This window comes from Vipera berus, assembly GCF_964194415.1.
Source record: "Vipera berus genome assembly, chromosome: 1".
NCBI lineage: Eukaryota > Metazoa > Chordata > Lepidosauria > Squamata > Viperidae > Vipera > Vipera berus.
In genome coordinates this window covers 242,119,607-242,134,776 of record NC_138202.1, presented here as the reverse complement: position 1 = coordinate 242,134,776, position 15,170 = coordinate 242,119,607, and the positions used below count along the sequence as shown (strand labels likewise).

Here is a 15,170-nt window from a genome sequence, read left to right as displayed (position 1 = left end):
CACAGAAGCCTCAACTATCCCTATCGCCTTCTCTATCTTCCTCAGGTTTGCCCCACAGAAGCCTCACCTATCCCTATCGCCCTCTCTATCGCCTTCAGGCTTGTCCTACAGAAGCCTCACCTATCCCTATGCCTTCTCTATCTCCCTCAGGCTTGGCCCAGAGAAACCTCACCTCACCTATTTTCTTCTCTATTTCCCTCAGGCTTGCCCCACAGAAGCCTCACCTATCCTTATCGCCCTCTCTATCTCCCTCAGGCTTGCCCCACAGAAGCCTCACCTATTCCTATCGCCTTCTCTATCTTCCTCAGGCTTGCCCCACAGAAGCCTCACCTATCCCTATCGCCCTCTCTATTGCCTTCAGGCTTGTCCCACAGAAGCCTCACCTATCCTTATCGCCCTCTCTATCTCCCTCAGGCTTGCCCCACAGAAGCCTCACCTATCCCTATCGCCCTCTATCGCCTTCAGGCTTGTCCTACAGAAGCCTCACCTATCCCTATCGCCCTCTCTATCTCCTTCAGGCTTGCCCCACAGAAGCCTCACCTATCCCTATCGCCCTCTCTATCTCCTTCAGGCTTGCCGCACAGAAGCCTCACCTATCCCTATCGCCTTTTCTATCTCCCTCAGGCTTGGCCCACAGAAGCCTCACCTATCCCTATCGCCTTCTCTATCTCCCTCAGGCTTGGCCCAGAGAAACCTCACCCCACCTATTTTCTTCTCTATGTCCCTCAGGCTTGCTCTACAGAAGCCTCCCTATCACCTTCCCTCTTTTATGTCCCTCAGGCTTGCCCCACAGAAGCCTCCCCTATCCCTATCGGCTTCTCTATCCCTCGCTCTCCTCGTCCTTTCCCGCTAAAACCTCATTTTATATCTTCTCCTCCTCCTCCCGCCCTCTCTATTCTCTTCCGGGCGCGCTGTCCTCTCGGGCTCTGGCATTGCTCCGGCCTCTGTAGCTGCCCCAGTCTAACCCCATCCCCCCCACACACAGCACTCCGGCCACGCGCTGCCCAACTGGGCTTGGCACGCAGCGCCGATCAGCTGGAGCCGCGCAAGTCTTGCCTGGAGCCTCAGCAGAGTCCCGGCAGCGCCGTAGATGCCTCCCCCGCAAGGCCTGTGCGCTTCAGCTCACCACCCCACTCCGCTGCTTTTTTTATGGGTGATACGAACAAAACACATACAAAATACAAAAACTGTAACGTATATAATTTATTGATGCTTAACGTATTAACAATTAAAAATGGCACAATAGCTGCTGCAAAACCGTTTCTCAGGTTTCATCTAATATTAATGTGGTATTATTTTCAACATGGCGAATACTTTAGCTTTCACGTTTAAGGAACGCTGCTTTACAACTAATCCCTTCTTCCGTGCAGCAGAGGTCATTTTTTTTCCTAACGATGGCAATGGGAAAAATCCCAGCTCAGTTCTTTTCCCGGTCTTATTTAGTGAATGTGGAGAAACAATGGAAGAAACTCTGACAAAGAGAATAATAAAAGACAAAAAAGGCCGTCGGGGTAAAAGAAAACAACAACAACAAACCACCACCACGAGGGAGCAGATTTGAAATTGCGCTAATATCCCTTACGTTTAACGGGGGGGGGGGGGTAAATTAACCCTTACAGAACAGCCTCCTCTCTCCGTTCCCGTATCCAATGAGAATGGAGGGGCGTGACCAGTCTCGCTTTCGTGCCCGGAGACTTATATAAAGCTTGGAGAGAGAGCTCGCGCGCCCTTTTGCTTGTACGTTCGGAGCGTGGTAAGTTTGTGGCGGGTGGGAGGAAGGAGAGAAACGGGCGCCGCCATTTTGTGCGTGGTTCGCCCTCCCTTCCCCCCTCCCTTCCCCCCTCCCTCTCTCGATTGTCCCCGCTGTGGGCTGATTTGCGACAGCTATAACGAAGGCAACTTGCACGAGGCCGGCACTCCTTTTTAGGGTCCCCTCTCCCTTTGGTGGGTAGTTCCCGGTGCGGCGCCTTCTAGCTCCGTTTTTGAGGGCGCTGAGACAGAAAGAGGGTCGAGCTTCGAATAAGGTGCAGCGGATCTAGCTTTTAAAAGAAAGGATTAGAGAAAATGGGAGGCTTTCCTTAGAAGTATAACCTCTTAACTGAAAAGGGCCCCCAGACGAGACTTTTCCTTCCGCGCCAAAAGCCCGCAGTGGTGGAATGGAGCGCGATTATTGGCAGGAGGAGACCAGTCGAGTCCCTCGCGATTCAGCGCTTCTTCCGGCTTGAGTGTTAAAAGAGGAACCACCAGATTAAACTTGTAATTCGAATTTGTTAGGAGCCAGAATGCCCGTGCAGCCTTGGAAAAAATGCATATTGCTTCAGGGGGAAGAAGAGATGCTTTGAAATTGCAATCTTGAACTTGATGGCAGTGTGGCATATCGCTGATTAACGGGCGTGATTTAATGATAACATACATAAATGTAAACTAGAAGGACTTGTTTTCAGTGTTCGGCTGCAACTCAAATTAGCGGCTAGAGAGAGGAAAGAATCAGGTTAGGTACTGTAAGTAATTTGTTAATACTTCAGCTTATAATACTTTAAAAGAGACTACCCTGCACATTTTTGCTGGTGTACCAGGGTTGGAGGAAGATCTGAAAGCATGGCTTGCTTAAGGCCACGTGGTGAGTTAACAGGTTGCCATTTGAATTAGTGATTTCGTGCTGCATAGTTGAGAATTTTTTTAAATATATGCAGACTTGCAATGCAAGTGAATAACATGAAAAGGAAGCCACTGCTGCCCTTCAGGCTTTAGGATTTATTTACAAAGTAGCTTGATTACTATACATGGGTATTTGTCATTTGATTTTAAAAGCCATATGTTTTATGTTACAGGAAATATGAGCCTAAAAGCTGTGATGGTGTTGCTGTTACACACAGTGAGCTCTGTGGTATGTTTCACTATAGTTTTAAGTATTGCACTATATTTGATTGTAGGCAAATATATTTATATAAAATTAGGTGGTAGAGGTTGTTTTGTTAATATCTAAGATTAGGTGTATTAGTTGCCTGTATATAATACTGAAACAAATTTATTTATTTAGCGTATGGCTGGTCACACACAGAATTAAAAGCACTTCATATTTACAAGTTAGAACAGTTAAAACAATTTTTTTTTAAAAAAAAAAGCAATTATAAAACCTAAGAGGAAAACAGAAATAACATTTCAGAGTTTAATGTCGAGTTTGGAGATCCAGTCAGTAGCTGCCGTTGTTACGCAGAGGAAGTCCTTAAAATCTCCTGGGTATCTTCTATTGGTGCATTCCCTCACTATATGTTGGATAGTGTCAGGGAGCCCCGCAATCACATTGTGCTGAAGGTGTCTTTCCCCATTTATACAGAGAATCAGCACACACCCCATGAGTCGTTCTAATTCTATTGTATGTCATCCATATTTGTCGGGGTAGATTAAATCCTGGAGGTATACTATTAGGATTAATATGCTCAGAAATATCTTGGGAGGTATAGCTACTCCATGCTTCCATCCACTTTTGTATAGTGCTCTGATGTTCAGCCAGCAGCTTAAGCGCTGTGAGGAGTGGTGGATTTCTTGACTTTAATCGACATCTTAAGAGATCAGAGGTATAGGCATGAATGGGTAGAGAGGAGTTTAGCAGGATCTTACTATACTCTCCGAATGAGAGCTTCTTGTCGTTATAAGTGCGGGGGAAGTATGTGGCTAAGAACTGGTAGCCAGTGAATAGATGTAGATTTTATGCACCCAGTAATTAATCTCATAGTATGGTTGAGTTGAACATCAACAAGTCTTGTATGTGAGTTGTTTATCCATACAGGTGTGCAGTATTCCGCTACAGAGTAGCAAAGCCCAAGGGCTGCGCATCAAAGAGTTGGAGCTGAAGCTCCCCAAGTTGTTCTGCATAGTTTTTGCAGAATGTTGTTTCTGCTGTTAACCTTGGCAGCCATATTCTGAATATGTTTTTTAAAAGACAGGGTCCTGTCTAAGGTGACCCCCAGATATTTTGGAGTTGCCTCATATGGGATCTCCTGGCTTCACACTCAACTCCACAGTCCTTTTAAGGACTAAAAAAATAGCAGAAATAACTGAAACAAATGTTAACAAAGATAAAACATAAATACATTATAGCTGTGTAGATTAAATAAGAGAATTTAAAAGGGATTTGTCTCAGAAAATGCTGGCAAAATGTGAAGGAGCATAATGCTCCATAACTGGCTAGCGTTGTTTCAGCATGTATATTTGCTCAGATCAAGGGATTCAAAAATTATCTTCACTTTTAAGTATTTGGGAGAGTTGTTTCTTGTGATAGGGTTCACAAGCCATCAAGAACGATTTCATTGTCAATTATATAAAGGTACAATGAATTTGTGTTGAAGATGTGAACTAGAAGGGTCATTTTATCATGTTGGATGTGTAAAATTAGAATATTTTGGATTCAAATACACAACTGATAGAATTTTAAAAATTAATGTACAAATTTTACTAGTATCTTTATTCTGTTAAGCTTTCATTTCTTGTAGTTTTAACTTCAAATATTTTTAATTAGTTTGATCTTTTAAAATATGAAATATTTGAATAAGGATAATCCTTATGAAATAGTTTTGATGAGATTTTTTACTGGACAACAAATCCTATAGTTAGTATAAATTCTCAATTTGAAGTTACTGTGACTGATGAAAGTAAATCCTTGACCAAATATTATATATCTCATAGCAGAGGTCCCCAACCTTTGGGACACCAGGGACTATTATGTGGAGAAGTTTTTCCACGGAGGGGGTGTGGTTTTGTGTGTTGCCTACATTCTTCAGATGGGGCTTTGTGCGACACAGATGGGGGGGCTGGGGACCCCTGTCATGGGGATAATTCCACTGAAATACTTGTCACTAAAATTATCCTCACTATATGTGAAATTTGGAAAATCTGTTGTATTGAAATTATATTCTTATCCCACTTTTTAAAAAGTAGCTCAACTCAAGGTGCCAAACATATTTAATACTCCTGTGTAGTATTTTCTACCACAACAACATTAAAGTGTGTTGGGCTGAGAATGTGAGGTCCAAAGTCACCCAGCTGGTTTTTAATGCGTGAAGGAGTTCTTATACATCATAGTCCTGGTTTTTAGGCCAGTACCTTAACCTGCCTCTACTAAGAGTATATATAAGGCCTCCTTTTCAGTTGTAACATTAGCTGTTGGAGAAACTAGTGATAGAAATGATTCAAATCTATATTACTCCTCACTTTGTAAGAAAGAAAAATTCCAGTTGATGAAATGACATTCTTGCTGGAATCATTTAGGCTTACACTAATAGTTACATATTTCTCTTGTGGAATGGAATTTCTCAAATCTGTTTTGAGGGTTTCTCAGCCTTTTGGAGTTGAGTTAAAGATTACAGAGACAGAAAATTAATTTTGCTGATGGACAACTCTTAAAGAATGTAAAGAATGCAAGGCTGACTTTGAAAACCATAATTTGCCATTCAGTATTTTTTTCCTTCTTGGCATTACAGTGCTGCATTTGTACTAAAACTGTATAATTAATAACTGAACTGATGCTTCTTTGAATGCTTCTTTGTAACAACTTGTCCTTTACTAGAAATGCAAAATATGGAATAAGAACACTTGCTTTTTCTCTTTTCAGACGTGATAATGCTACTATTAAGATGAAGGTATGTGTATGAACTGTTTTTACTGAAATAAATAGTATGGAATGGCCCAACCAGTGATGAGCCTATCCCGAACCTGACTTCTTGATGAAAAAATGCCAATTTGGATCCGGCTTCTGAGGTTATGCTGCCATTAATACAACTGGAGTTTGTTATGCAGAAACATTGCTGCTAGAATATTCTCTTTAACACAGATGCTATTTTGACTTCTAGATGAAATTTAGAGCAGCTGGGACGCATTTGGCATTGGGTCTTCAGTTTCTGATTCCTAACATGCATCAAGTGAGTGGAATATTTTAGATTACTATGTTCTGATTTATTACTGGGCTTAATTTAGGTGGAAGTGAAATCTTTGCAGCCCTGTGCAAATTTAAGATTCAATTTTTAAAGGTTCTCATTGGAGCAGTAATATTGTAGGCATGTTGTGTTACTTTTGTTGCCTTTTCCCACTGACCGCAGTTGAACTAAGAATGGGAGATGTACCTTTTGTGGGGGGAAAACCCCAAGTTTTTTTATATTGCCTTGCTCATTATAATAAAGTATTCCATCATTGCTTTTCAACAGTGATACAGGAGCAATCCTAGACTACAGCCATTATGTCTGAAAAATGGTAAGATGATGTACAACACAAACTAATCAGCTGGATTCGGGACTGATAAGAGGACTCCAATGAATAAACACTAAAATATCCAGACTATTAAACAAGCAGAAACATTGCTTGAAAACAGTATTATGAGCAACTGCTTGTATGTCAATTGAATAACTATTGTCCTTGTGTTAACTTTTGCTGAGAATTTAGTTCTGCAAATGTTAATGCCCATATATGCAAATGTCCAACATGAGACCAGAGGATGTAGACATTTTCATAGATTTTTTTTCCTTAAATGAATGTTTTAGCCAAAACACGGCAATGAGATAATTCTGAGTAGTGCAATTTGTGTTTATTCAAATGACCATCAGTAGGATTTTTGAGCACAGGCATGTTGCAAGATGTAAATTAGTATGCTGTCTCCTGCATTTGTCCATTTTTATTAACAGTGTTTGAAGTCGAAGGGGAACGTAATCTGAAGTTGGCTTTGCCGAAGTTACATCATGCATGAGCCTCTAGTCTTTGGAGATTTGAAGAAAATCAGTGCATTAAAAATGTAAACATTAAATATAACACCAGAATGTGTTCTTTTTTAAAGAGAATGTAATTGTGATTGTATGCAATAAGTTGTAAAAATAAAAGATTTAATGCACCAGATTGGACTATTATTGATGAAACTTTGTGGTAGGATGGATAGACGGAAACATTTTAGAGATTAATTTCAGTAATATTTGAGGCCAAAAGGTAGTAGTTTGGTAATGCTCATATGTATAAAATTCTCTTAACAGATTGACTTATGAAAGGAATTTTAAATGTTTCAAACATTCCCTTTGCTAGGACTTGTTTATGCCTTTAAAGGAGTTTTGTGTATTTAACCTAGAGAACGGCAGCATCTGGAAGTCCTACAGAAATCTGAGATTTCTTAGGGGAGAAGACTTAAAAGTGTCACCAGGTTTCAAGCTCCAGTCAGCAACCTGCACAATTTAACTACACTTGTCCAAACGATGAAAAATATGCAATTGACAGCCATTTTAAAAATGTAATGTAGCTGAAAAGTTACAAGTTTTCAGCCACTTGACCAACATGCAGCTATATTGTGTGGCATAGTGGTAAGTCTTCTGGGCTAATGTGTTAAAAAGAGAACAGCAGGTTCTTCACTCAAGTATAAATATATAAATATATATAAATATATATAAATATATAAATAGAATTTAAAAAAAAGTTTATATACAATTCCAAATATATATGGTACAGTTTAAAATCCAAGTCCAAAACCATATTTCCCCAGTCTAAAAGCAGCAACCATTGCAACTAAAAAAAAATCTCTGAACAAGATTGTCTCCTTCCTATGCTGGATACAGCAAGTGCATCTGGATTAGTAATCAGATCTTAAAAGCTTTATTGAATTAGCTTTTATTAGGTAGACAGGAAGATAGTACTGTATCTATAAAAACTGAATCATGAGCAGTACTTTTAGGATCTGCAGATGACTGACAGTTTCATTTAAAAGTGGAGGCAGTCAATTTGACCCTGTGAAATAGCTGCCATAATTTCCTTTTAAGGGAAAGTGTCACACAGCAGAATTTACATACATCTTAGGTTCCCTTGGTGCAGACAATTCATTCTGCGTAAGTTGGTCCTTAGCCTGATTTAGAGTTGCCCATAACCACCACATACCTACACCACAAATGGGTTTATGGGTAAGTGGAGGGTTGCATAAGCTCCAGACTGTTCAAAGCAAGCACCTGAATCCCATCTCTTGTGTGGAGATGCATGCTGACTGGTTAATCTGACTTGTGCTTTGCTGTTTGAGGACTGCCTAGCCAGAACTTAAAATCCTCTGATGTATAACAGCAATGCCTAAACAACTGTCCCTGAATGACACATGCAACCATTCCCTTACCTGCACTGTTGGAGAAATTGCTCTAGCCTTAAGACAGCCTTCAGGTTTACTTGACATTTTACTGGTTTGCTGGTTCAGTTATGGGTAGCATTGAAAAATACAATCTGGGCTTTTTCAGTTTCAGAAACATTTGAACATTTGCGTCTTTCAATAATTGTTTTGTAATTTTCACAAATCTGGTATAACCATTAATACTTTTCTTCTGAATTCCTTAAGGTGTAAGTGGTATCAATTAAAATGTCTGCTTGACCCTCACATGAACATCCACTTCAGCTTTGTAATATTGGGGGTAATTGCTGGAAGACTGGAACAAGACACCAGCAATTTTCAGCAGGAGTGCAAGGAGAAAGGAGGAATAAATACATTTTTCTCTAGTAGTTATTATATGCTTGTTCTCCATTACCAGAAAGAACTCAGTAATCTTGCCTGGAAAGGCCAAACTACATTTATTTTGATCAACTGGCCAGAAAAAAAAGTTAGGCATCAAGAAGTCTGCAGCTTTGTACCCAAAAGATCATCTTTCAGTACTTAAATATTATGGCAGGTTTTAGAATAAAATCCAGTTGGTATTGTTATTTGTTGTTAGCTGCGAAGTCGTGTTTGACCTATCGCAACCCCATGGAAAATGTTCCTCCAGGCCTTTCTGTCCTCTACCATCTTCTGGAGTCCATTTAAGCTCACGCCTACTGCTTCAATGACTGCATCCAGCCACCTCATTCTCTGTCGTCCCCTTCTCTTGCCCTCAACCTTTCCCAGCATTAGGCTCTTCTCCAGTGAGTCCTTCCTTCTCAGGTGGCCAAAGTATTTGAATTTCAACTTCAGGATCTGGCCTTCTAAAGAGCAGTCAGGGTTGATCTCCTCTAGGACTGACCGGTTGGATTGCCTTGCAGTCGAAGGGACTCGCAGGTTTCTTCTCCAGCACCATAGTTCAAAGACCTCAATTCTTTGGCGCTCAGCCTTTCTTATGGTCCAACTTTCACTGCCATACATTGCAACTGGGAAGACCATAGCCTTGATTATACGCACTTTTGTTGACAGGGTGATGTCTCTGCTTTTTAGTGTGCTGTCTAGATTTGCCATGGCTTTCCTCCCGAGGAGCAAGTGTCTTTTAATTTCCTGGCTACAGTCCCCAGGAAAATAAAATCTGTCACTACCTCCATTTCTTCCCCATCTATTTGCCAGGAATTGAGAGGGCCGGATGCCATGATCTTGGAGGTATTATTAGCTCCCCTCTAAATGATGGATAGCTGTGTACTGCTGGAATCCTCAAACAAAATCTTTTGCCTCCAAAAGGCTACTACTACTGCAACGCTCTCTACATGGGGCTGCCCTTGAGGACCACTCGGAGGCTCCAACTGGTACAGAATGCAGCCGCGTGAGTTGTGTTGGGAGTCTCCCGATACTCCCATGTTACACCTCTGCTCCGTGAGCTGCATTGGTTACCAGTTGTCTTCCGGGTGAGATTCAAGGTACTGGTAATGGTGTTTAAGGCCCTACATGGCATGGGTCCGGAGTACCTTAGGGAGCACCTGCTGCCGGCATCAACTTCCCTCCACCCTGTGCGCTTCCACAGAGAGGGCCTCCTCAAAGTGCCACCGATCAGAGAATGTTTGGTGGCCCCCAGGGGGAGGTCCTTCTCTGTGGGCGCCCCGGATTTATGGAATTGGTTGCCGGTTGAGCTCCGGATGGCGCCCGACCTTCGCTCCTTCCGACGCGATCTGAAGACACATTTATTTGAATAAGCCGGCTTGGCCTGATGGGGGATGGGTTGGGTTTTTATTGTTATTTTTAATATATGTATTTACTGTTTTTAGCTTGGGCATAGGTTTAATTCTTTTTAACTTTTGTATTTTTGTATTTTTATATGTCTGCCCTGTTCACCGCCCTGAGTCCTTCGGGAGAAGGGCGGTATATAAATAAAATTATTATTGTTATTATTGTTATTATTGTTGTTGTTGTTGTTGTTATTATTATTATTATTATTATTATTATTATTATTATTATTATTATTATTATTATTATTATTATTATTTCTTCCCCATCTATTTGCCAGGAATTGAGAGGGCCGGATGCCATGATCTTGGAGGTATTATTAGCTCCCCTCTAAATGATGGATAGCTGTGTACTGCTGGAATCCTCAAACAAAATCTTTTGCCTCCAAAAGGCTACTACTACTGCAACGCTCTCTACATGGGGCTGCCCTTGAGGACCACTCGGAGGCTCCAACTGGTACAGAATGCAGCCGCGTGAGTTGTGTTGGGAGTCTCCCGATACTCCCATGTTACACCTCTGCTCCGTGAGCTGCATTGGTTACCAGTTGTCTTCCGGGTGAGATTCAAGGTACTGGTAATGGTGTTTAAGGCCCTACATGGCATGGGTCCGGAGTACCTTAGGGAGCACCTGCTGCCGGCATCAACTTCCCTCCACCCTGTGCGCTTCCACAGAGAGGGCCTCCTCAAAGTGCCACCGATCAGAGAATGTTTGGTGGCCCCCAGGGGGAGGTCCTTCTCTGTGGGCGCCCCGGATTTATGGAATTGGTTGCCGGTTGAGCTCCGGATGGCGCCCGACCTTCGCTCCTTCCGACGCGATCTGAAGACACATTTATTTGAATAAGCCGGCTTGGCCTGATGGGGGATGGGTTGGGTTTTTATTGTTATTTTTAATATATGTATTTACTGTTTTTAGCTTGGGCATAGGTTTAATTCTTTTTAACTTTTGTATTTTTGTATTTTTATATGTCTGCCCTGTTCACCGCCCTGAGTCCTTCGGGAGAAGGGCGGTATATAAATAAAATTATTATTGTTATTATTGTTATTATTGTTGTTGTTGTTGTTGTTATTATTATTATTATTATTATTATTATTATTATTATTATTATTATTATTATTATTATTAATATAAATGTAGTTTTTTCCCAATTTTCCCTTTCCTAATATGTGGCCTCTAGTCTTTAAACTATAAATTTTAAGTATCTTAATTGTATTGGGCCTATAGATTTATATAACACTAGATAACCTATGATCCGTTGGGCCATCCTTTGAGACAAAGGTAGTGCCGTGATGTAACCAGAACGAACATTAAATGTCCCAAAATCATATTGCTATTGATTTGGTTTTAACAATTGTTGATTTAAAAATTATTGCAGTATAATGTATTAGGAGCGATTTCTGGCTTCCTGCTTGGTTTCCTCATTGACTTTGCTTGTGGTAAACTGGCCAGGAACACTAAAAGCTATGATCATGTTAACTGGGGGGATGCTGCAATAGCCAGAACTTTGTGAATATCCACAGCTATAAAGGGCCCTAAATCTTCTACATTTTTTTTTAAATTAGTGGATTTAAAGTAAAGTAAAACCTATGAATGTTGACCACTGAAGGGACTGAAGGAAAGTGGTCAACATATGGAGGTTGTCAACATATGGAACAACTGTACTGTTATGTACATGTGCCTCATTTTATTGTACAACTTTTATTAGAGAATGTCACACAGAAACAGTGAAAACACAAGAAAATCATTCATACAGTACTGTATCATACAAAATCAATACATTTGCATATGGTTTTCTTACGGTTTGTTCGTTCTTTTGAAAAAACGTCAGTATGTTTCTTGTTTTTTTTTATGAAGGTAGGAGAACACTCCCAATGCTGGCTATATCAGTCAGAATACCTGGGCATTTTTCCATAGCAAATGACTTTTAACATTATTAAATGGCTAACATCCTCTCTTTTTGGAATATCTGCAATTTCAGTGTCCTCACCTAATTTTCACTTAATTCTTCTGCTTCATCAGTTGCTTCCAGCACTTTTCCGCTGGGTTGTACCTTGGTCAATACTGATTGGAAAATTGCTTCTAGGTCAGGTTCATTGCAGACTGCCACGTCGTCATCCGTTGCAACAATATCTTCAAAATCTACTCCCTCAAATTCCGCCATGGGAAGTAGGCTGACGAGCAGGGCTGCAACATTTTGCTCTTGGGTTGTAACAAATCCAGCTTTCTTGAAGCACTTCTGTGTTGTTTCAGGCTGAAATTTATTCCGAGTATTTGTTTTGATGGCTACTGCAAGGCAAAATGAGTAAAACGGCTTGCATATGTCTGTGTTGTGTGTATATTCGTTTCATTTTACCATTGGCTACTATTTTATTGATCGGAAACAGGAAGAAAAATTGAAAAGGGAAAAAAAAAGTAAGTCTTTGTGCAATTTATATTATGAAATGAATCCATAATTATCATGGCTAAACTGCCCAATCAAAGTCAAAAATATTGTATTGTTTGATTTTCTTCTCAAAAGAAATTCATTGCTACCAATTTTGCATTTCACTTTTCTTGCCCTTAGTGCAGACTGGACTCAACTGGTTAAGTTATAGAGAGTAAATTAATAGCTTGTGTGAAGGTCCAGGTGGTCAAGATACTACTTAAGAGGTGATCAACATAGAGAGGTTGGCTTTCTGTTGTTTACATATAGTGTATGTCTGTCTACAAAAATTTGATCAACTTAGGGAGGTTGTCAATGTAGGGAGGTCATCAACTATGGAGGCTTTACTGTAGTTCAGACAAGTGAAACTTGTGCCGTCACATGACGTCACAAGACGTATCAGGACTATTTTGCCATTGCCGGCAATGGGGTGGGCGTGGCTTCCGGATGGCGTATCCGGCCTGCAGGCCAGCAATTTGACACCCCTGTTGTAGCTTGATTCAAAAATTGTTTTGGTATAACAACCCTTCAGAGTATACAAAGAGGAGAGACAGATTGTACAGTATGCTGTAATTTTGCATTTATTTTTACTAAAAAGTCAGAATGAAAGTTACAAACAAGAAGAAGCTATTGCAGTTACCTACATAACTGCATCTTGTTTAAAAGGGTGCAGAAGACCAGCAGCAAAGTGGATGCACTCAGTTACAATGGTAACGAGTGCACCTTTGGAAGACCTGAAAGATCAGGGTAGGGACAGATTCTGGAAAAAACTATATGGTTACTAGAAGTGGAAAACTTGATCGTGCATAATCAAATGTTCACAAAACCTGCCCTTTTTAATACTAATTTGCAGACGTTTGTGTTCACATTGTGCTTTATTACTGCTGTGTTGAAATGCTTAACTGATTTATAACAATAATGTAAATTACAAGTAGTCGACTTACCACAGTTCATTTAGTGACTGTTCAAAGTTGCAACGGCACTGAAAAAGTGACATAAGACCATTTTTCATATTTACGACCGTTGCAGCATCCCCACGGTCATATGATCAAAATTCAGGCGCTTGGCAAGTGGCTTGTCCTGAGCTCATGTGAACACCTTTTTGCAAACTTCTGACAAGCAAAGTCAATGGGGAATCCAGATTCATTTAACAACCAGGTTACTAACTTAAATGCAATGATTCACTTAACAGCTGTGGCAAGAAAAGTCATAAAATGGGGCAAGCTCATTTAACAAATGTTTCACTTAGCAACAAAAATTTTGGGGCTCAATTGTGGTCGTAACTTGAGGACTACTACCTGCACTTGAATTGGGAGCATGCCATGGAGGCTGTTGTAATGATCTGAATGCATTCTAAATGGTGCGATGTTTCCCTAACTACAGTATTGAATTTTTCCAATATTTATATGCCACCTATGGTAATTAGTATTCTTGTTCATGATCTCGGCAATACAACACAAAGCCATAAAAAATTCATTACTCACACACACAGGCGAATAAGCCTGTCACAAAAGCAGCTGAGAATAAAATTACCATTCATTTGCACCGGGGAGTGCTCAGGATCTCGAGGGAATCCCCGTAAGGCTTCCAACCTTCCAGCCTCCACCGGGTGCCTGTCAAAGAGGAGGATGAACTTCCTACGCAACGTGCTCCGCGAGGGATGTGTCTAGGCGCGCGTGCGCCAGCTGGTTGGTTTCCGCCTGCTTCCGAGCTCAGCTCCCCAGCAGCAGGCGGGGCAAATAACCCTTGTGGAGCGGCTCGGGAGACCCCGGCGTTGGGGCTGCGCCAGCGCGCGCGCGGCACCGCCTCCTCCTCCTCCTCCTCCTCGCCTCTCCCCTCCCTCCCTGCCTGAGCCGAGTGGAAGGGGGCTGGGGTTGGCTGGTGCCAGCAGCGGCGTGAGCGCTCGAGCGGCCGCCATTTTACGCAGGCTCCTGCACATTCTCCGGACACGCTGAGGGAGCGGAGAAGGGGCAGCTCCTTCACTGCGCCCCCACCACCCCCTCCGGAGCTCTCTCGCTCACCATTCATCACCCCCGCCGCTCGCCCACACAGGTCAGCCGCCGCCAGGGATTGTCAGGCGGAGGGAGGGAGGGGAGTCAGGCATGAAAAAAGGAGACCCCCCAAAAAAAACTCCCGGGGAGGAGGAGGAGGAGGCGGCGGGCGCGGACTGGAGACACCGCGAGGGGAAAGGCGCCCGGGGGCAGCAGGCCTTGGCCAAAAATGGAGCGGGGCTTAAACAAAGAGGACGGTTTGAGCCAGCGGCCTGTCCAGTGCAGCGAGTGCCGCCGCCGCCACCACCTGCGAGACATTCGGGACTCCTGGCTGGAGGCTACGCTAGGCCGAAGGCATGGCGTGGAAGCGGGACCCCTTCCGCGTGCTTGCCTGCCTTCTGCCCGTCCTCGATCAGGCTCGGAGTGCCTCATTGTCCCGGCGCCAGCGCCATTCATTGGCCACGAGGCGCCGGTGGGGTGGGGTGGGAAGGAAGGAGCAGGGCAGGGACTGGCGGCGCCGCCGATGTGGCGGTGGGGTTGGGGCTGCCGCCTGCCCTCGGGGTCACGTAACGGGTGGGCCGGCGGAGAAGCTGTTCGCCTGGGAGCGAACTCTCCGCTCAGGAGTTGGAAGCGCATGGCGGGGCGGTGGTGGCGGCGGCGGCGGCGGCGGCAGAGGAGCTGTGATTTGTATGCATTGTTCCGGGGTGGGAGGAGGAGGAGGAGGGAAGAGCCGGACAGATGTCGAGCGCTCATTTTCTTCTCTTACCTTCTCTCTCGCTTTTCTCCTTCCACACCACCCCCACCCCCAATCCGCGTGGCGAAATAGGGCTCGCGGTGTTGCAATTCTTCTCCCGGAGGG

General features: G+C 42.8%; 2 protein-coding genes and 1 long non-coding RNA gene across 12 annotated transcripts in view; 2 read left to right on the top strand and 1 right to left on the bottom strand.

The window, feature by feature from the left end:
* Positions 1-1,356: 1,356 nt before the first annotated feature.
* LOC308667851 lies at positions 1,357-6,880 on the top strand. 2 transcript variants are annotated; one of them, XR_014026390.1, is made up of 6 exons: positions 1,357-1,753; positions 2,832-2,887; positions 5,612-5,639; positions 5,850-5,918; positions 6,201-6,246; positions 6,675-6,880. It is a non-coding gene; the product is annotated as an uncharacterized lncRNA (long non-coding RNA). The 2 variants fall into 2 exon arrangements; XR_014026391.1 differs by lacking the exon at positions 1,357-1,753 and adding an exon at positions 2,481-2,496.
* Positions 6,881-11,580: 4,700 nt separating this feature from the next.
* LOC308659873 (uncharacterized protein) lies at positions 11,581-15,157 on the bottom strand. The gene is made up of 3 exons (XM_081313921.1): positions 15,078-15,157; positions 13,854-13,933; positions 11,581-12,184 (listed from the first exon to the last, which is right to left on the bottom strand). Exons 2-3 carry the CDS (start codon positions 13,858-13,860, stop codon positions 11,886-11,888), a joined length of 306 nt encoding a protein of 101 aa, XP_081170047.1. The 5' UTR covers positions 13,861-13,933; positions 15,078-15,157; the 3' UTR covers positions 11,581-11,885.
* The window catches only part of SYNCRIP (synaptotagmin binding cytoplasmic RNA interacting protein), a 31,717-nt gene continuing 30,409 nt past the window's right edge, over positions 13,863-15,170 (top strand). For 3 of the 9 annotated variants that reach the window (XM_081313915.1, XM_081313914.1, XM_081313913.1), the window contains exon 1: positions 13,863-14,372. The gene's annotated coding sequence lies outside the window, so the exon portion shown is untranslated. The other 6 variants (XR_014024626.1, XM_081313917.1, XM_081313916.1 and 3 more) reach the window with 4 other exon arrangements.